Source organism: Pseudophryne corroboree, chromosome 1 (genome assembly GCF_028390025.1).
Source record: "Pseudophryne corroboree isolate aPseCor3 chromosome 1, aPseCor3.hap2, whole genome shotgun sequence".
NCBI classification, from domain to species: domain Eukaryota; kingdom Metazoa; phylum Chordata; class Amphibia; order Anura; family Myobatrachidae; genus Pseudophryne; species Pseudophryne corroboree.
In genome coordinates this window covers 535,434,723-535,456,649 of record NC_086444.1, presented here as the reverse complement: position 1 = coordinate 535,456,649, position 21,927 = coordinate 535,434,723, and the positions used below count along the sequence as shown (strand labels likewise).

General features: G+C 42.6%; 1 protein-coding gene across 2 annotated transcripts in view; it reads right to left on the bottom strand.

Moving 5' to 3' along the window:
* Window positions 1-1,531: 1,531 nt before the first annotated feature.
* LURAP1L (leucine rich adaptor protein 1 like) overlaps window positions 1,532-21,927 on the bottom strand; it is a 57,709-nt gene continuing 37,313 nt past the window's right edge. For both annotated transcript variants that reach the window (XM_063914040.1, XM_063914041.1), the window contains exon 2: window positions 1,532-2,751. In XM_063914040.1, coding sequence (XP_063770110.1) covers window positions 2,374-2,751 — 378 coding nt within the window. In that variant the 3' untranslated portion in view covers window positions 1,532-2,373. The remainder of the gene's footprint in view (window positions 2,752-21,927) is intronic.

Here is a 21,927-nt window from a genome sequence, read left to right as displayed (position 1 = left end):
CCCGAAAGACCCAGGTTTTTGGCTCCTCAATCACACCCCCGCGGGAACATACTCCTACAAACATTCCCTGTTGAGACATCTTAGCAACGCAGCTAAAGCGGTTGTTCCAATCCTTTGGAGATCCACCTCTCCACCCTCGATTAAATTGTGGTTCACAAAGGTTGATTACTTTTTAGATATGGAAGACCTTGTCTCCTTCTCATCCGGGAAGACAGTTAATTTTATAGCTATTTGGTTTCCCTGGTACGACTTTAAGGACACACCGTTGTATCGGTCCTACATGGCGGCATAACCCCCCTCATAATCATAAACATACTCATACTTATACCCATATTCATACTCATATCCATATTCATATTCCGACAACGATGTCTCTATAACATGGCTCAGACCACCCCTCCGTCCCCCAAATAGTCTGTCCCTACTGCGCAGACTCTCACACCTGACTCTACCCATCCTAATTTTCCCTTTCTTCTCCCCTCTCCTTCTTCTCTTCTCTCTCTTTTTCCTCTTTCCCATTTTCCTATGCTGTTTTGTTAAAATGTTCCTCCTTTATAAGTTTTAATGTTGTAAGTAAAGCAGACAAATTTTTTTTCTACTATGGGCGCTCTATGTGTAGCGTACTGACATATATATGTTATGTGATGTTTTTGTTCCCCCTCTTTTTTGGAAAAGTATTGCTGTAATGTTTTGTCTGCTGCTTTAACCAATAAAAACAGTTTACACAAAAAAAAGAAATAGTCACTTCAGATATAAAAATACAGACAGAAAATACAGGCAGGTACTTATCCATCATGTAATACCGTGTCTGATTGGCTCCAGATTTATTCTTCAGCAGGACAATGACCCCAAATATACAGCCAATGTCATTAAGAACTATCTTCAGCAAAAAGAACAAGGAGTTCTGAAAGTGATGATATGGCCCCCAGAGCCCTGATCTCAACATCATTAAATGTGTCTGTGATTACATGAAGAGATAGAAGGATTTGAGCAAACCTAAACACAAAGAAGATCTGTGGTTAGTACTCCAAGATGTTTGGAACAACCTCCCTACAGAGTTCCTCCAAAAGCTGTGTGCAAGTGTACCTAGAAGAATTGATGCTGTTTTGAAGGCAAAAGGTGGTCAGACCAAATATTGTTTTGCTGTAGATTTCTCCTCTGTTCATTCACTTTGCATTTTGTTAATTGATAAAAATAAACTATTAACACTTCTATTGTTTGAAAGCATTCTTACTTTGCAGCATTGTTCCCACACCTGCCTAAAACCTTTGCACAGTACTGTACCTCAACAATTTATTATAAGACAAATACAAGGGTAGGCTACAGTGCTGTATGTAATGACAAGACTGGCTAAGGCCCAATGTCATTGAGTATAGGTCTTATGTAAAGAGTGCAAATATTCTGCAGTGAGGATAAGAACAGTCTTTTTGAATTGTTTGGTACTGAGGCACACAAGAGAAATTCAGATTCTCTTAACTATGGATGAATTTAAAATACAAGTTAATAGTAAATAATTTGCAGCACAAAAAGACAGGATAGAATAGTTTGTCCACCATGTAGCTGACCACTATTTGAAATCCGGGATGCAGTCAGTTTACCTACATTCAAAATCCTGATGGTCAAAATACCGACAACCATTGACCGACGGTCAAAATACTGACATGGTCAAAATACCGACATTAAAAATGTTGACACAGTCAAAATATCGACATTTAAAAAATCAACATGAGTTTTCCATGATGTTTTCATTGAAGCCGACTTGTTCATACTTTACCATGCCAGTGGACATGGGGGGAGAATATATGGTACACTTATACATTGACCATGTCGACATACACATACATTTTTAAAACGTGTGTCGACTTTTGACCTGACTACATTTTAAATGTCGGTATTTTGACCATGTCGACATTTTAAATGTCAGTATTTTGACCATGTCAGTATTTTGACCTTGTTAGTATTTTGATTGTAGGTAAATCAAACTGATCCCAGAAATCCACATCCTAATGAAGGTATTACTGCTCAGCAACAGTGACGATTTTTATTTTGTCCAGTACAGTACAAAATAATTACCTACAGCATAGCAACAAGTGGCAGTGTTATTGTTATACATAATAACCTTTTCCCAGATTTATTATAATAAAACAGCTCATTCATATTTTAATTTAGATTTGTGTCAAAAACATGATACAATATGTAAAATTACAAGTTAAGTAATAAATAGTAACAAAGCATTTATCTCATAAACATGGAACAGCCGACACAGTGCATGATTCCTGTTTTACACATGTGTGCATTTGATTTATTTTAAGATCTATTAAAAGCATTAATAACCTGCCAATCATCCAATATGGACTGTTGTCATTTCATGAGCTATCTAAAGCAATAATACTCATCAAAATGATGGTTGGAATCATTGCATAGTGGTTGATAGTCTTCATGGCTCTGCTGTATACCACTGTATTGATCAAAATCTGGAGTACTATGTCCTGGAACTATGTCTGCAAGAGTATCCAGGTAACTTCCCACTGATATATCATCCATTCCATCACTGTAGCCATGCAAACTGGTGTAACTCCCTTGTAATGAACTCTCCTGACTCTCAAGGAGACTACAAAGGCTCCCACTCAGGCTGCTTCCTTGGCTGGTGATGATGTCCTTCTCCTCCATCATCCACTTGATAGACTCAATGCTTTCATTGATAATCAGCAGCTGTCTCATCAGTTTAACATCGGCAGCTCGAAGATGGTTCTATGAGGACAAGAAAAGCAAAGATAGAAGTTTCAAATTAGTTTAAAAGATTTTTGTTTGACCTCCAAATAAATAAACAAAAAAACATAACCTCATGCCATAAACACCATAAAAACAGACAATTATATTATATATAATTATGCTATATATAACAGAAGCATAATGGTTCTGATTCTGACTTGCATGCAATTCTGAATGCGACTGCATCTTATGGTGCCCACACATGGTGCTATCTGTGCTAAGTGCGATTTGAGCTACAGTATACTGGCCCTCATTCCGAGTCGTTCGCTCGGTATTTTTCATCGCATCGCAATGAAAATCCGCTTAGTACGCATGCGCAATATTCGCACTGCGACTGCGCCAAGTAATTTAACAATGAAGATAGTATTTTTACTCACGGCTTTTTCATCGCTCCGGCGATCGTAATGTGATTGACAGGAAATGGGTGTTACTGGGCGGAAACACTGCGTTTTATGGGCGTGTGGTTGAAAACGCTACAGTTTCCGGAAAAAACGCAGGAGTGGCTGGAGAAACGGGGGAGTGTCTGAGCGAACGCTGGGTGTGTTTGTGACGTCAAACCAGGAACGACAAGCACTGAACTGATCGCACAGGCAGAGTAAGGTTGAAGTTACTCAGAAACTGCAAAGTAGTTTGTAATCGCAATATTGCGATTACATCGGTCGCAATTTTAAGAAGCTAAGATACACTCCCAGTAGGCGTAGGCTTAGCGTGTGTAACTCTGCTAAATTCGCCTTGCGACCGATCAACTCGGAATGAGGGCCACTATGGGGTATATTTACAAAGATTCGTGTTTTGGCCGTTTTAAGGGTGTTTGAACTCGAATGGTATCGGGTGCATTTTACTGCAACTTTTTGAATCCTGATACGATCATTCACTAAGCTGCCGAGTTTTGCACATTCGTTTTTTCCGATGTCGATGTGATTCGTACTATAAGGCAGTGTTTTACGAAAGTGATGAGTAAAACACTGCCTGAAAAAACACAAGGAATCCCGGCCGGATCTGTGAGATCCGTGCAGGGCTTCATTGTGTACCTTAAAAAGTTGTTTAAAGTCTTAAAAAATCTGTTAAAAATTGCGTGGGGTCCCCCATCCTAAGCACAACCAGCCTCGGGCTCTTTGAGCCGGTCCTGGTTGAAAAAATTTTGGGGAAAAAATGACAGGGGTTCCCCCATATTTAATCAACCAGCACCGGGCTCTGTGCCTGGTCCTGGTTCCAAAAATACGGGGGACAAAAAGCGTGTCCTGTTTTTTTGGGGGTATTTTTTCAGTAGTAGTACTACAGGTACCAGCGGGCCCGGTTTTCATCCGCATGCTGGTACTTGTGGTTCTCCAAGTACCAGCTTGCGGGGGAGGCTTGCTGGCACTTGTAGTACTGCTACTAAAAACAATATTCACATTTTTACAAAAGGCTATCAGCCCCCCCATCCGCCGCCCTTGAATGGGGGGGGCAGCCTCGGGCTTCACCCCTGGCCCTTGGGTGGCTGGAGGGGGGGACCCCTTGATTTAAGGGGTTCCCACTCCTCCAGGGTACCCCGGCCAGGGGTGACTAGTTGGGTATGTAATGCCAGGGCCGCAGGGACCAGTATAAAAGTGTCCCCCGGCTGTGGCATTATGTACCTGCCTAGTGGAACCCGGTGCTGGTTTCAAAAATACGGGGGACCCCTACGCTTTTTGTCTCCCGTATTTCTGAACCCAGGACCAGGCGCAGAGCCCGGTGCTGGTTGATTAAATATGGGGGAACCCCTGTCATTTTCCCCCCCATATTTTTTCAACCAGGTCCGGCTCAAAGAGCCCGAGGCTGGTTATGCTTAGGAGGGGGGACCCCACGCAATTTTCCCCCCAGTTTTTACAGTAAACAGACCCTTTCCCATAGATAACCATGCACAGATCTCACTGATCCGTGCATGGTTATCCAAACTCGACTGGAAAAAGCAGGTCTATTTTTTTGCTGCTTTTTTTAACGAATTGAAAAAAAAACAGACCCGCACTTGAGCACTCAGAAACTAACACCCAAATACGAATGAATAGTGAATGCCCGTATTGTATGAAATAACAGCCGCGTTTGACCGATGGTCTATTCATTTGTATTTCGGAACTTTGCAAATCAAACCATTACGAATAGAGCAAACACTGCCGAGATTGGTGCTTAGTGAATTCCCGGATTGGGACTTAGAAAAAAAAACACAAAACGGACAAACTCGAATTCTTAGTAAATATTGGCTTATGTGTGCTATGCGATTTGTACTTTAGTGGTATGCGATTTGAACTACACCCGAATTTGACAACACTACAATATGTAATGTATGTGATGTAGTTCAGAAATACCTGCCTGCACATACTATTTTGCCTTGCGATATTGACTACACGGGAACGAGCATCGTAAGTGACAATACACATGGGGGGGTAATTCAGACCTGATCGTAGCAGCAAATTTATTAACAGTTGGGCAAAACCATGTGCACTGCAGGGGGAGCAGATTAACATATGCAGAGAGAGTTAGATTTGGGTGGGTTATATTGTTTCTGTGCAGGGTAAATACTGGCTGCTATATTTTTACACTGCAATTTAGATTTCAGTTTGAACACACCCCACCCAAATCTAACTCTCTCTGCACATGTTATATCTGCCCCACCTGCAGTGGACATGGGCCTTCATTCCGAGTTGTTCGCTCGCTAGCTGCTTTTAGCAGCATTGCAAACGGTAGGCCACCACCCTCTGGGAGTGTATCTTAGATTAGCAGAATAGCGAACGAAAGATTAGCAGAATTGCTACTAAATATTTTCTTGCAGTTTCTGAGTAGCTCCAGACCTACTCCTAGATTGCGATCAGCTCGGTCCGTTTAGTTCCTGGTTTGACGTCACAAACACGCCCTGCGTTCGGCCAGCCACTCCCCCGTTTCTCCAGACACTCCCGCGTTTTTCCCTGACACGCCTGCGTTTTTTAGCACACTCCCGGAAAACGTTCAGTTACCACCCAGAAACGCCCCTTTCCTGTCAATCATTCACCGATCAGCAGGGCAACTGAAAAGCGCTGCACGAACACAAGCAAATCTACTAAGTTTTGTGTTCAATAACTTAGCTCATGCACTCTGCGTACCATGCGCATGCGCATTTAGCAACAAATCACAGCATAGCGAAAATTGGCAACGAACGAACAACTCAGAATGACCACCCTGGTTTGCCCAACTGCTAACAAATTTGCTGCTGCGATCAACTTTGAATTACCCCATAGATGCTATTTGAACTAGACGCGATGCTATTTGAACTAAAAAGATCAAATAGTATGTGAGAATTGCACTTTGTGTGGGCACTGTTAGGCTTTTTTTTGCAAATTGCAAGAGTCATAGCCTGCCTAAACACAATATAAAGCATCTAATACCCCTTTCAGACCGCCACCTCTGAACACTGGTTATTGGCACATGAACGCACATAAACTATGTTCAGGTGCAGTCTGAAAGGTGCAAGGGTTGAAATACTGGATCCAGTGACCCGGTATTTCAACCCTAGACATGGGCAGGGTTGAACATGTCTTCAACCCGGTTCACTGTGCGGTGTGAACGGGAGCCGGGTCGACCAGAGCCGGCCCTAACCAATATGATGCCCTAGGCAAGATTTTGGCTGGTGCCCCCTAGCACCACCGCTGGTTCCACCTCTGACCTTGCACCTCTTTCCCAGCACCATCACCCCTCACCCATAGCAGTCCTTATTTTAGTGTTTGTACCCCCTATATTTTAAATAGGAACAGTTCACACATTTGGCGCACAGCCCAAAAAGGGGTGTGTTTTTGCTGGCAAGGGGCATGGCCACACAATAGTAACCCCAATTCCAATTACACCACACAGTACTGCAACTTTATTCACATTTGATCATGCGATAGTGTCCATAATTCATATTACATCCCACAGTAGTATCACTTTACCTTATAAATGTTACTACTCACAGTAGAGCCTCTTATTTACATTACATCACACTGAATTGCTCCTTATTCACATTACACCATACCCCATTGCTCTTTATTCACATTAGATGACACAGTAGTGCCCTTTCTATACGCAACGCCACATAGTAGAGCACCTTATACACATAATGCCACACATTAGTAATGCATTTATACACCTAATTCCACACAGTAATGCCCCTTACACATATGAGACACCTTATTAATGTCCTTATAAACATAATGTGCCTTACATATTATGACAACTTTTATTAATGCCCTTTTACACATAACGTCCCTTACATATATGCCGCACATTATTAATGTACTTATACACATAATGACACACATAGTGCTCCCTACACATTTGCTGCACATTATTAGTGCCCCTATACACATAATGACACACATACAGTAGTATCCTGTTACACATATGCCGCACATTATTAATGCCCTTATACACATAATGACACACATAGTGCCCCTTACACATATGTTGCACATTATTAATGCATTTTTACATGACACACATAATGTTCCTTACACATATTCCGAACACTACTGCACAACCAATCCACTCACATGCACACAGCGCTCACACTGCCACTAACACTGTGACCTCTGCCTCTGCTTGGATACAGATGTGTCCTCATAAATCTTGCCTCAATGCTAACATCGGGCATACCTTCTTTTATGAAAATGCATCTTATTTGCATTGCTATGTGGTTAGGATGCACAAGCAGCTTCTGCTGATTAAAATGATATGCAGCATGCCTATATACTGTGTGAGACTGTGGCTGTATCTGCATATGAAAAGCAACACACAGAATATAGGCATGCCGCATATCATTTTAATCAGCAGAAGCTGCTGATGCCCCATGGCATATCAAATGCCCTAGGCAATTGCCTAGTTTGCCTATGCCTATGGCCGGCTCTGCGGGTCGATGCGACCCATTTCCCGTTCACTTTCTGTGTACAGGCGGCGCTTGTAGATCATGGGATCTCCAAGTGACACCCCTGCCGCGTCACCGCTGACATCACCAACCCGGCAATATGCCGGGTTACAGTCAGCGATGGCGGGGAGCCTGAGGCAGGTCAGGCTCCCGTGTGCAACCCCCCTCAGGCAGTCTGAAAGGGGTATAAGTCACTTCATGACCACACCTGAATAAGCATTGCATATAGGAGAAGCATTCCATGGGCATGTAGGGAGTGTGTAGATAGTTGAGTTGATCGTTTGCAGAGTTCACAACTAATTCAGTCAGATCTCAAATTAGATAACAGGCCGGTGTTTGCATAGGACTTCCGGTCGCTGGAAGGGCCAGAATTGTAACTGTATTGCTGTATGTAGGCCCAATATGCTTAAGCATAAAAATGGATGTCAAACCAAAACAGGTTATTAAAAAAAATATATGTTGTTTTTTTACTATGTTGGGATATTTAGGTTTAGATTTAGGAAATGTAGTTGTATGCTAGGTTTAGGGAAACTGTTTTTTATTTTATATAGTCTACGTTATACAGTACATTGTATCTGTAGAACTCATTTGACATGATGCAGTGACCAGGTAATCAGTAATTATTATATTAATTTTAAATTAAACTGTTTTATTTCATGGGTAATGGAAAGCAGCGTGGAACTATTAAGGCTAGATACAAAATGGCTAAAGTACCAACAAACATTATTAAAGTAACAACTGGGAATTACAGCGCTTATTTTAAGAGTCTTTCATTTTTGAACATAACCCTACAGATCTCTAATCACTTGGATATTCTGAAATTAAGAACACTATAATTACAGTACATTCATTTTAAATGTTCAGTTCATAGAAATGATTATTTCCCAGAGTAGCACTATCACCATCTTGCTACATATTCATAATTAATTTAAAGAGTGTCTCTTTTTATTCTTCCTTTTATAACTTTGTAACTTTTCTATTATTCTCTAATCGTCGGCTGTACACTTTTTGCCTGCATACCACTAGTCTGTCTTCTTTGTCTCTGATTCTTAATTTACTGGTTTTAAGTTATCTATTAGAACTAATCACTTCAAAACTATCCACTCCAGTCTTCAGCTGCGATCTCCACCCTTCAGGAGGAGTCAGCTGTTTTCTGTACCTCAGTTTGGGTACTTGAGGTTTGCTCCATAAACCACTTGTTGAGGACTGTGACTGGAGGTCTTGGGGAGCATCAGGAGACTCACCTCTGTCAAAGTCAGAAAAATATCTCTATGCACACTACCATATTTGCACCTCACACAGGTCCGTGCTGCGCATGCGTACGCTCTCCCGTACGTGCGCATACTCACAGTCGCGGGCACCCGCAGGCGCATGGTATGCGTATTTACGGTAGAGTTTATGCGATCGTAGCGTGCGACTCAATCATTACATATTTTCACTAATAATGTATTTTGTAGATCATGGTCCCTTTGATAGATTCTGAAAGTTTGGTTAATATAGAATGTTCATGAACAGAGAAATCCCTCTTTGTTTGATACGAAGGGTCAGACAGGAGTAATACAGTGGTGTTTAGTATCCATCGGAAGAATATTTAATTAGAAATATTCCGGTGTTGGTTTGAAGCAGATCAATCGCTCGTGCGAATAGTTATGGACATAAGAAGTTTATGAACATTTACTTTATTTGCACTTTATTACCCATGCGGCGGGAAACCCAGTTTCCCTCCCACCTGAGCAGTTGGAAATAGTCACAGCCCACCTGTATGAATCAACCTATGACCTTTTGTTATAATGCGAAGCCGAATTCCTATGTCCAATGAACAATGAGATTGTAGGGACCATTGAATTGTATTGTGTGTGGGGCATAAATAGGCAGGCCGACCGTATCCAGTTCACTCTCTTCAACGGTTCTCATTGCTGATAATCGGGAGCTGGATATCGAGGCGCATGCGATCGTTTCCCTTTGTGCGTAAGTTTTCTCCGTAATCATATTGTCTTACTGTGAGCCATCTCCCTCTCTCTCTACTCTTTCTCTCGTATTTTCCTTTAATTATATTGTATTGTATTTCCTGTCTAGTTTATCTGGTTAGTTGGTTTATGTTATATTGTAGTGTATCATTTGTACTGTGATTCCTTTTGCAAGTATAATAGTTATAATACATATAATAGGTTTTGGACCCTAAGCCCAGGTATCTGTGTATTCTTTATAAGGGTTAAGTATTCTCTGAGCGTCGGTGACGCTCAAGCAGCTTTGTAGTTAATCAGGTTACACCAGGTTGCACTTACACTCTGTCTCCACAATAAGGTATACTGTGTATCTCATCGTTAAAGGTATAGATATAAAGGTTTAAACGTTGTAAGCGTCTGCACCGCTGGTGATCTCCTCGTGGTCCCGAGCGTACGCTACGCTATAGCGAATCATTACGTTAGTCGGCAGCCAATAGCGTGCCTGCCTGTGATCACTGGGCCGTAAGCGAACGTGACGCTTGAGCGTCTCGACTACGGTTGAGCGAACGCTACACAACTTGCGTACCCTTACGGTACTTCTTACGTAGATAGCGTATAGTGTTCTTAGACCTCTTAAAGTGTTTTATATACGATAAAAAGTTAGCTTTATCAATTGGCGGCTCGCCCGTCCTTCACATATCTGCACTAGGTAGATCAGCAGACATTATCCCTCAGCAAAGGGCGGGAGGTTGTATCCCTCGTAGTGCTGACAGGATAAGCGTCTGCTTCGCTTAGGTAAAGAGTGCTGAAGGAATCCGGGAACCGGAGGTAAGAACAAAACGCTAGTGTCTTTTAAAACTGTTTATTTTTCTGTCTTGCGTACACACGCACGCACACATATATATCTGCATTTCCTTTTCTTTTTCATTTTCGTATATCACTCTCCTGTCTGCCAGTTTTATAGTTGATAGAAGTGCTAAAAAAAGATTTGCCGTTATTTCATAGTTTAAGAGTAAAGGTAATATAGTTAAAAGATAGACAAACACACAGTTTTGCCTGGGAGATAAGGCGAAGTCAGTGTGTTGTGTGGTAGATGATCAAGGATCATCTACATTGATAAAAGTATAAATTGTGTTACGGTGGATCTTTGCCTTGCGTATACGTGTCTCTAACAAAGACTTGCGTACGCAATCCAAAGGCCGACGCACGCAGCGTACGTTACGCAACGGAGCGTCCGGTTACGCCCACGTAGCTCAAGTCACGATAAGTTTGATTTTTAACGCAAAGCGATAAATAACGCAAAGCGATAAATAACGCGAGGCGAGAAATAACGCAAGTCTATTTTTGGGTGTCCGAAATTTTAATTAACAGATCCTGCTCCTAATTGGTAACACACCTGATCTGAAGAAAAATTTCTGCGCAGAAATAGAAATAGAAACAAAAGTGTACATGTGATGAGTGAGTGTTTTTACAATTTTTAAAGGTTGAACCACAAGAAAAGTCGAGTACTCGTGAGGTACATGCGTGTAAGTGACGTGCACGGTGGCTAGGGAGGCATCTCTGGTTAAATATACAATTTTGAGCATTAGAGTATAGCAGACCAGGAGGTCATACTGTAACAAGACCAGGAGGTCATACTGTAACAAGACCAGGAGGTCATAACAGACCAGGAGGTCCAGGTACAGCCGACAAGGAAGTCCGCTATACAGTTCACAGGCACAACACCGAAAAGGGTTGGTGCAACACCCATATAGGCCATATAAGCTCTGGCTGAAGGAATTCGCAGTCGTAAGTTTCGATTCCATTGGTCTTTCCGTACATAAGCTTAGTTGTTTGTGTACTGAACGACTGGACCGCACGTAAGTGTGTGCAGTAGTTAGTAATCTGACCTAATACCATTAGAGTAAAGGGGTCACAAACGCTATTTGTACACTCTAACGTGATTTGTGTAATTTTTTTATTTTAAGGGAAGTTCGCTGCTCACTCAGGAACTATCCAGCAACCAATAGTTACTGGAAAGAGTAAGTGTTCTTCGGATAACCCTCGCAGGTTCCAGTAAATAGAGGTTCAGGTCGCAGGGGCCCTAGGTCGAGTACGCCAGCACCATATCGGTGTGATCAGGTCGTATTGGTCGGCGTGGGCGAGTGAGTGGGGTACTCGGTAAACCGCCACCGTCAGCCTATTGTTGACATTTGGTTTTTCGTAAGGGTTGGCTAAATAAAGCAACACTTTCGAACTATGGGGGCCACTTGTTCAGGTAGGGGGCGATCAACCTCGGTTCGGGTTGATTCAGTGGTCCGACCAATTGGGTCGGCCAGGTATATAATGTGTGAGAAATATGGAAGTCACACAGAAACTTTATGTGATGAATGGGAGAGAATGACTGTACATGACGGGGAGAAATTCCCAAGAGTAGGGAGCTTCAGCTCAGAAGTGTTACAAAATTTAAGGAGGAGGATATGTCTCATAAAATCAACAAAGAGACGAATCCAGCATTATGATTATTTACAGTTGTGGCAACAGGAAGGTGAGATACAGAGAGGTTTGGCTCAGGCGGCGGGATCTGGCTCTAACAGAAAACTGATTGCCACGGCCCCACCGCCACCATATATATCAGGAGAGAAGTTGATTGCGGAGAAAGACGCACTAAGGTGTAACACAAAATCACTTAGTAACTGTGTAAATGTTAATGATAATGTTAACCCATTAACCCATGCAAGTATTAACCCGTGCAAGTTGTACCCTGTTTTGAACTTTCCTCAGGAGTGTGATCAAGAGGACGAATCGGCAACGATTTCAGCGCTCTCTCTAGCAGCCACCATAGCAGAGACCACAGTAGGCACAGCTCCACCCACGAGATTAGTAAAGGCCCCTAGCGGAGGGATAGGTGAGGTCGTATCAACTGGTTGCCTTATTGATAGATGGGAAGGACCATACCAGGTCTTATTGACTAGCACTACAGCATTGAAGGTTGCTGAGAGAGAGACTTGGGTCCATTCATCCCACTGCAAGAAGGTTGCTGATCCAGAGAAGTCCCGTGATAAGGAACAGACGGTAGAGGTTGTATCACTGGAGTGTCTGTTCCAGGAGGACTGAGGCGGCACCTGAGCCTTGAAGACCGAGAGCTGTTGTCGACTCCCCACTCCCTTTTATTATTTTCCTCCACTTCCCATCCCCTCTCCCTCAAATTTCTTTTTCCTCCTTCTCATTCTTCTCCATTTCCTCCTATAAGATGGACTTGCCCCAAGAGACTGTGATCCGGATTTTCCTGTTGACCATGATGTTGACCAGAGCAGTCTGTTCCGGCGAGAGTACCATGGAGGTCGATAGAGGTTCTGGAATGGGTTCTGATGATAAAGATGGAGGCGTAGTTTTCCAGGATCAACCTAACCAACAAGCAAAGGCGAGTATCAGAAAACGATCCGATAGCATTGACCATAGAAGGAATTGTGACGGATTGTTAGCTGAGGAAAACTGTATCTGTAGGCTCTGTAACAATGTCATTGAAGATGGGTGCATTAAGAAATGCCAATCCAGTTTTAATATCCATATGGACCGACATCCATTGAGTGACTATCACTCTTTAGTGGGTAATGTGTTAAACAAAACAGATTGTTGGGTATGCTCTCAAGTACCTCAAGGTCATAGCAAATCAGGGCTAGTACCATTTCCTTTAACGATAGGGGAGGTACTTGAGTTAAATGGTGGGAGACCGGTGGACAGGAGGTTTAATATCTCCAGCCCTCCTAGTTTGAAGCTCCACCAATACCATGTGGATAGGTCCCTATTATGTTTCAACATCTCCAATCCCAGAAAGCCGGGAAATTGGGAAGTGTCATGGAGTAACCACACCATGACCTTTTCGCATAGAGCAGATAGAATGCCTACAGATACAGAGCTTGTACGCCACATAGCCAGTAGAGGAAAATCTTTCCGGTATAGGTACACCTTAGGAAATAGGATTACGAGAGTTGGAGAAGTATCACCAGGATACTGTGCACATATCGTACAACCTGATACGTGTATTAAGCAGATGGAAGAATTAGGGTTAGGAGATTTCACCTGGAAGGTGTGTAATATGGTTATGTCCTTCTCCGTCCCATATGTTCTCCCCGATGATGCATATTTCATATGCGGGAGAAAGGCGTACAAGTGGCTTGCCCTAAACTCTGAAGGATTGTGTTATATTGGAAAAGTATTGCCTGAAGTGATGACTGTAACACATGACAAAATGAAAGACATACATCGTGGTGCCCAAGCTCCTTATACTCACACCCATTACGAGCACGTTGTTAAAAGGCACCTGATAGAGAAGACAGAGCATCCGGCCTCTGATCTGATAAGTGAATCCACCGGGATTCAATTCTTAATCGCGTTAGATTTCACCCGCACCGCTAGAGGAGTGCTAAATTATAAATACATATCGGCGCTCGCAAATTTGTTAGATAATATCACTGAAATGTATGATGACACGTTTAGATATACTGGAAGGGAACTTCAAGCTTATAAAACAGAACTGGTGCAGCATAGAATGGTTCTTAATTACCTCACAGCAGTGACAGGCGGATATTGTGTTACATTAGCAACACAGTACGGCGTGAAGTGTTGCACGTATATCACGAATAGCACCGAGGATCCGGTCGAGGTCATAGACCAAAAGATGGACGATATTCTCCAATTGAAGTGGGAATTTCGCCGAAAACACAATCTCACTCTTGCTGCTGTAGGTAATGAGCTGACTGGTTGGGTGTCATGGTTGAACCCGCGAAATTGGTTCTCCGGTTTGGGAGACTGGGCTCAAGGAGTCATAATGGATGTTGGGAAGTTTCTCCTATGTATCTTAGGTGTTGTCATATCAATTGGCTTGATATTTAGATGCGGTCAGGCTTTAATGAAGTGCAAACATCGTACCAGGGTAATGAGTTTGAGGAGTGAGGAAACTGTAATTAACCTGGATTTGATTTATGACCCAATGATAGAAACAATGATGTGATGAAAATGCGATTTCTACGGTCCGTTTCTTTCACCTGTTTTTCTGGTTTTTCTCCAAGATAAAAAAGACCCACTTGGACGAGGAAGTTGACGAGACGCTATACAGACAACGGATAGACCAAAGAAGAAGTTTTGACCACTTGAGATATGGACATTTGATGAACTTTGCCATGGATCCCCAGTTTCCCTAGAATTCTTAAACTTACGCTAGCCCAACATTTTTTGTAAATCTAATGGCATTGACAAAGCTTTTTGCTCACACCTAATGGGCAACACAGCGCAAAGAAGACGACTTTCAACTGATACCGAACAAAACTTCAACCGACAGATGTACATTAACCTGACATAGAATACCACCGCATTTACCGTAATTATGTCTTTTCTTCATTTCTACAACCCTCAGGTAATGACACACATAGTATAGGGAATACAGGCACAGATATCAGCAATCACATATTCCCCCATTCATGTATCATCAACTAAAATGTGCTCCCCATTTTGTTCAAAATCCGAAAAGAGCTCGGTAAAGTTTGACAGCCCATCCACAGACCCGTACCACGGGATAAGAAGGAATTCAAATGTATACTTCGCAATACCTCGAAGCTTGATTTACAACACGTACGGCACGATGATACATGACCCCCCAAACATGGACTCATACACACATGCTTCTGCTATCTCACTAGGTCATACCCTCTTCCCACCTACTCCTCTCTCCTCCCTTACCCAACCATGGAAATGAATTAACCCCTGACATATATTTTTCTCCTTTTGAAATGTTTTAGAAGGTGGCAGTTATTATTGACTGCCAAAGGGTTGACTGTCAAAGTCAGAAAAATATCTCTATGCACACTACCATATTTGCACCTCACACAGGTCCGTGCTGCGCATGCGTACGCTCTCCCGTACGTGCGCATACTCACAGTCGCGGGCACCCGCAGGCGCATGGTATGCGTATTTACGGTAGAGTTTATGCGATCGTAGCGTGCGACTCAATCATTACATATTTTCACTAATAATGTATTTTGTAGATCATGGTCCCTTTGATAGATTCTGAAAGTTTGGTTAATATAGAATGTTCATGAACAGAGAAATCCCTCTTTGTTTGATACGAAGGGTCAGACAGGAGTAATACAGTGGTGTTTAGTATCCATCGGAAGAATATTTAATTAGAAATATTCCGGTGTTGGTTTGAAGCAGATCAATCGCTCGTGCGAATAGTTATGGACATAAGAAGTTTATGAACATTTACTTTATTTGCACTTTATTACCCATGCGGCGGGAAACCCAGTTTCCCTCCCACCTGAGCAGTTGGAAATAGTCACAGCCCACCTGTATGAATCAACCTATGACCTTTTGTTATAATGCGAAGCCGAATTCCTATGTCCAATGAACAATGAGATTGTAGGGACCATTGAATTGTATTGTGTGTGGGGCATAAATAGGCAGGCCGACCGTATCCAGTTCACTCTCTTCAACGGTTCTCATTGCTGATAATCGGGAGCTGGATATCGAGGCGCATGCGATCGTTTCCCTTTGTGCGTAAGTTTTCTCCGTAATCATATTGTCTTACTGTGAGCCATCTCTCTCTCTCTCTACTCTTTCTCTCGTATTTTCCTTTAATTATATTGTATTGTATTTCCTGTCTAGTTTATCTGGTTAGTTGGTTTATGTTATATTGTAGTGTATCATTTGTACTGTGATTCCTTTTGCAAGTATAATAGTTATAATACATATAATAGGTTTTGGACCCTAAGCCCAGGTATCTGTGTATTCTTTATAAGGGTTAAGTATTCTCTGAGCGTCGGTGACGCTCAAGCAGCTTTGTAGTTAATCAGGTTACACCAGGTTGCACTTACACTCTGTCTCCACACTAAGGTATACTGTGTATCTCATCGTTAAAGGTATAGATATAAAGGTTTAAACGTTGTAAGCGTCTGCACCGCTGGTGATCTCCTCGTGGTCCCGAGCGTACGCTACGCTATAGCGAATCATTACGTTAGTCGGCAGCCAATAGCGTGCCTGCCTGTGATCACTGGGCCGTAAGCGAACGTGACGCTTGAGCGTCTCGACTACGGTTGAGCGAACGCTACACAACTTGCGTACCCTTACGGTACTTCTTACGTAGATAGCGTATAGTGTTCTTAGACCTCTTAAAGTGTTTTATATACGATAAAAAGTTAGCTTTATCAATTCTATCATATGGTCTGAAAGTGATTACAAAGACAGTAGCTGCAGAGTGGGGAATGTGCTTGACAGTATGTCCATGCAATAACATCTATGGTAATAAGGTTGTAGTATCTGACATATAACACTGAATAATCTACATTACTTTTAATGTGCTAAATTTATCAAAGAAAAATATATTTAAACTAATTAATTTGTTTATAATGGAATTTCACAACCCATAAAAGTAAATGGAAGACTCTACATTAGGAAAACCCTTTAAGGTTCTACAACCCTGCTGATTGCATAGTACCCAGTGAGACTTGTTTTAACTCTTCTAAACCTGGAGTTCCACAGTAACAAGCCCACGTATTACCATACACTTGTTCATTGCAAAATGTATTAAAACATACATTCATCATACCAGCAAAATCATTGAATTACAGGTTATGGGGAAATACAAACATAACGGCCATCAGTTGTTTTAAGATTTGTGGAATGACTAGTCCATCTTTCATGTCTCTTTTCAATTGTACCAATCGACCAGTAACAACACAAAAATGTAATTTGCCAGAGGTTACTTAATACTGCTTACTGATAATGCTTCTGATTATTGTAGCCACACACATTCCCCATCAACACCTACAACTGTAATGTATGTACCTCATGCACTCTACCAATTATTTCCCACAGCGCTCAGTTTGCAAGCTCACCTGGGAAGAGCCAACTTTACCTTCTGCTTTATGTAACTGTGTGCATTCTGGGGCTGATTCAGGGAAGGAGCAAAGTAAAATAAAAAGTAACACTGCATGTTGGCAAAACCATGTTATACTGCAGACAGGACATACGTAAAATTTAGATATATGGTGCGTTCAAACTGAAATCTAAACTGCAGCGTAAAAATAAAGTTGTCTAACATTTGTGGGCTAGTACATACAAAAGCAGACAGTATTTACCCTGCACAGAAACAATATAAATTATTTTGCTCCCGTTGCAGGACAACATGGTTTGTACTAGCCACTTTCTTTTTTTTGTTTTGTTTTTCTTACAAACATGTGCCAGGCCTGAGTGCCTTCTGTGTCAAGATGTTGCTCACAGATTTATTTAAATAAACAGAGTCCAGGTAAAATGGAATACATACGAAATCCCGGCAGACGGAATGCCGACTGTCAGTATACCGACAGCAGCATCCCGTCAGCAAGTCCACTCGCCACGCATCAGGCCTCATGGCACAGGCTATATTCCCCCTCGGGTGGTGGCGTGGACCCACCACCCGAGTGGGAATTCAGGGCAGTGGTCAGGATTCCGACCGCTGCCATGTTCCCCTGCTGTCGGGATTGAGGCATCAGTATTCTGAATGCCGGGATCCCGACAGCCGGTATATTAATCGCATCCCGGTAAAGCAAACAGTAGTTTTTTGTATATACAGTAAATAGTTTCTGGGAAGTTAAGCAGCCAAAAACTTAAAATAAAACTACATAAGAAGATTGTCAAAACAAATCAGTTGTTCAGTGCGCCTCTGCACAATTCATTTGTAACTACATGTCTGTTAGCAATGCTTTTAAGAACTTAAAGATGGTTTAGAGAGGACAGTAATACATATATGTCCTTATATCTAGCCTCAATACGCCACTCAGCACGAGATGCCTGGCAAAAGTGACCTGCCAGGTCCTGTGCAACTCTGCTAGCAATGGGTGTTTTTTTGGCCGGAAATGCATCTTATTCACAACACGATGTAACTAGGACACACCAGGACATTTTGATGATTAATTTGATCCCTGGCCGGATATCGCGATTAATGACCAATAGTCATTATCGCGGTATCCAATAAGAGGCCATTTTTATCAGCTGAAAATTGGACCCACGATCGCACGAAAACACATGGGATCAGGGATAAGTCTACGATTCCATGTGTTATCATTGCTCTGGCAGCTGCTTATTGGGGATAACACATCTTTATATAATATAATATTACACGTGTCTGACACTTCTAAAGATCATGACGTCACATTGGTAACTAGAGCTTGGAAGAAATATAAAATGATAGTTTAATAATAGTAATGATAGATATTTGGAGAAGGTATTATAGGAATAAACATTTTATTAAGCCTGGAAAAGGGATAAAGCAGTGATAAGTGCAAGGTGATAACGCATCAGCCAATCAGCTCCTAACTGTCATTTTTCAAATCCGTAATGATTGGCTGGTGCGTTATCACCATGCGCTTATTACTCCTTTATCACTTCTTTATCCCTTCCCCAGGTTAATACATCTGCCCATAATGTGACAAAATTTAAATTCCCCCACATCAAGCTTTAGACTGTACTGCATATCAGTTAATATATTTCTTGTACCAGGACTCTCAAAGTGTAGCACACATTTGATACAAATAGGAAATGTTAGTGTAATACCCTGCTAGGTCTATTGTGCAAGTTGCAGGTCTATAGTTCTTCTATATGTTGTGTACAAGTTTAAATAAGTAAAATTTAAATTTTATAGATTTACAAAAGCTCTCACAGAGGAATTTTACTAAAATATAAATATAGTTGCTCTCCTGGAGAGTAATAAATGTCCCCCTCACAGAGGGAAAGATTAACTGACCCACGCAGTAGTGCCGCAGGGAATATGGGCAGAGTGACACGAGCCCAAACCTTGGAAGAGGGGGATGATGTAGGGGCAACTGTGGAACACGAGCCAGCTCGTGCAGTCAAAGATTGGCGGGACAGATCCGGGCAACTGTGGAGAAGGAGATAAATGGGACACCCAGAAAGACCGTTGGGTTCAGTGCCCGGGACTCAGCAACGGTGAGAGGAGCTGCGCACGGCCCGTGGACCTGGCTAGAAACTGCGGCACCCCCGTTTGGTAGCCAAATCTAAGGAGAGACTTACGGTGGAGTGAATAGCGGGACAGCTGCGAGCGGTAATCGGCAGCGGGACCCGGCATCAGTAAATCCCGCTGGGTGGAGCGGAGGAGGCGTCTGCTGGGCGTTGCTCTGTGTAGCTGTGGGGAGCGGCATCCGTGAGGTCACTCACCGGGCAGATCAGAGGTGGCGCTGCTCGACCAGACCTCCCTAAAGAAGGTGTCCTAGAGCGGTGAGTGATAGCGGGAGGCGGGCTTGGACATTACTTCGTCAGTAGGAGCGGCCGGCACCAGTTGTAATGATACACCCCCAGGGGAGGTAACGGCAGCCAGGAGTGACAGAGAAGGCATAATTAGAGGTGTGTAAAAGGTATCCAAAATTCAGCTCTACAGCAGGAGAGACAGTCAGCTGTTAGTCTCACACTTATCCCAGCCCTGTCAGAGATATAGCCAGCTGCTTAGCCCAGCCTTGTCAGAGACACAGCCAGTTGTACTATCACCTGCAGCCACTTCGTCATACAGCAGCCTCATTAGAGAGAGTGACAGACAATTCTTGGGAGATATCGGTAGTTACAGTTATAAGAAGAAACCACTTCTACAATATTGGAGTGTAAGCAATAGAAACTTTATTAAAGTACAGAATAGACTGCATCGGAGTTACTATTAATATATCTGGCACCTACTAAACCAGTGATAGACTCTAGAGACAGCTTGTATACTAGCAGATCTTCTGCTATCTGAAAGTTATTGAGGTAGGAACTGGTCATTCCTCATCCAATACCAGTACCGAACAACCCCACTAGTTCATTAACTTATTCACAGACAATTATTTTCAGTACTCCTGCTGCTCTCACTGTTCATAGGGAAGGCATATTGTAACTGCCTCGTCGCATTATTACATCTCTGTTTGCTATTGGAATACAAGATACTATTAAGCATAAGAGAAGTCCCTGTAGTTCACTCTCCTATAGTATTGGAAACCGATAATAGGGTCCTCGTCTTAAGAGACATAAGTTAGTGTAAATACCACTGCCTGAGGATCGTCTCAATGTGCACCAACGAGGTCTGTAATTTCCATCATAGGTACACTTCAACTGTGAGAGACAGAATCTGAAAAAAAAAACAGGAAATCACATTGTATGATTTTTAAAAATTTATTTGTATATTCTTGCGGATAATAAATATTTGGACAATCAAAACGTTTAACTCAATACTTTGTAATATAACCTCAGTTGGCAATTACAGAGGTCAAACGTTTCCTTTAGTTCTTGACCAGGTTTACACACACTGTAGCAGGTATTTTGGCCCACTCTTCCATGCAGATCTTCTCTAGATCTGTCATGTTTTGGGGCTATCGCCGGGCAACACGGACTTTCAACTCCCTCCTCAGATCTTCTATTTGGTTGAGGTCTGGAGACTGGCTAGGCCACTCCAGGACCTTGAAATGCTTCTTACGGAGCCACTCCTTAGTTGCCCGGGCGGTGTGTTTGGGGTCATTGTCATGCTGGAAGACCCAGCCACGTTCCATCTTCAATGCTCTTACTGAGGGAAGGAGGTTTTTACCCAAAATCTCATGATACATGGCCCCATTCATCCTCTCCTTAATACGGATCAGTTGTCCTGCCCCCTTTGCAGAAAAGTAGCCCCAAAGCATGATGTTTCCACCCCCATGCTTCACAGTGGGTATGGTGTTCTTGGGATGCCATTCATCATTCTTCTCCCTCCAAACACGGCGAGTGAAGTTTATACCATAAAGTCTGATTTTGCTCTCATCTGACCACATTACATTCTCCCAATTCTCCTCTGGATCATCCAGATGGTCACTGGCAAACTTTAGATGGGCCTGGACATGTGCTGGCTTAAGCAGGGGAACCTTTCGGGCGCTGCAGGATTTCAATCCATGATGACGTAGTGTGTTACTAATGCTAACCTTTGTGACTGTGATCCCAGCTCTCTTGAGGTCATTGACCAGGTCCCCCCGTGTAGTTCTGGGCTGATTCCTCACCATTCTCAAGATCATTGATACCCCACGAGGTGAGATCTTGCATGGAGCCCCAGGTCGAGGGAGATTGTCGGTGATCTTGTATTTCTTCCATTTTTTTATAATTGCGCCAAGAGTTGATCTCTTCTCACCAAGCTGCTTACCTATTGTTGAGTAGCTCATCCCAGCCTTGTGCAGCTCTACAATTTTGTCCCTGGTGTCCTTAGACAGCTCTCTGGTCTTGGTCATGGTAGAGAGGTAGCAGTCTGACTGTTTGAGGGTGTGGACAGGTGTCTTTTATACAGATAACCAGTTCAAACAGGTG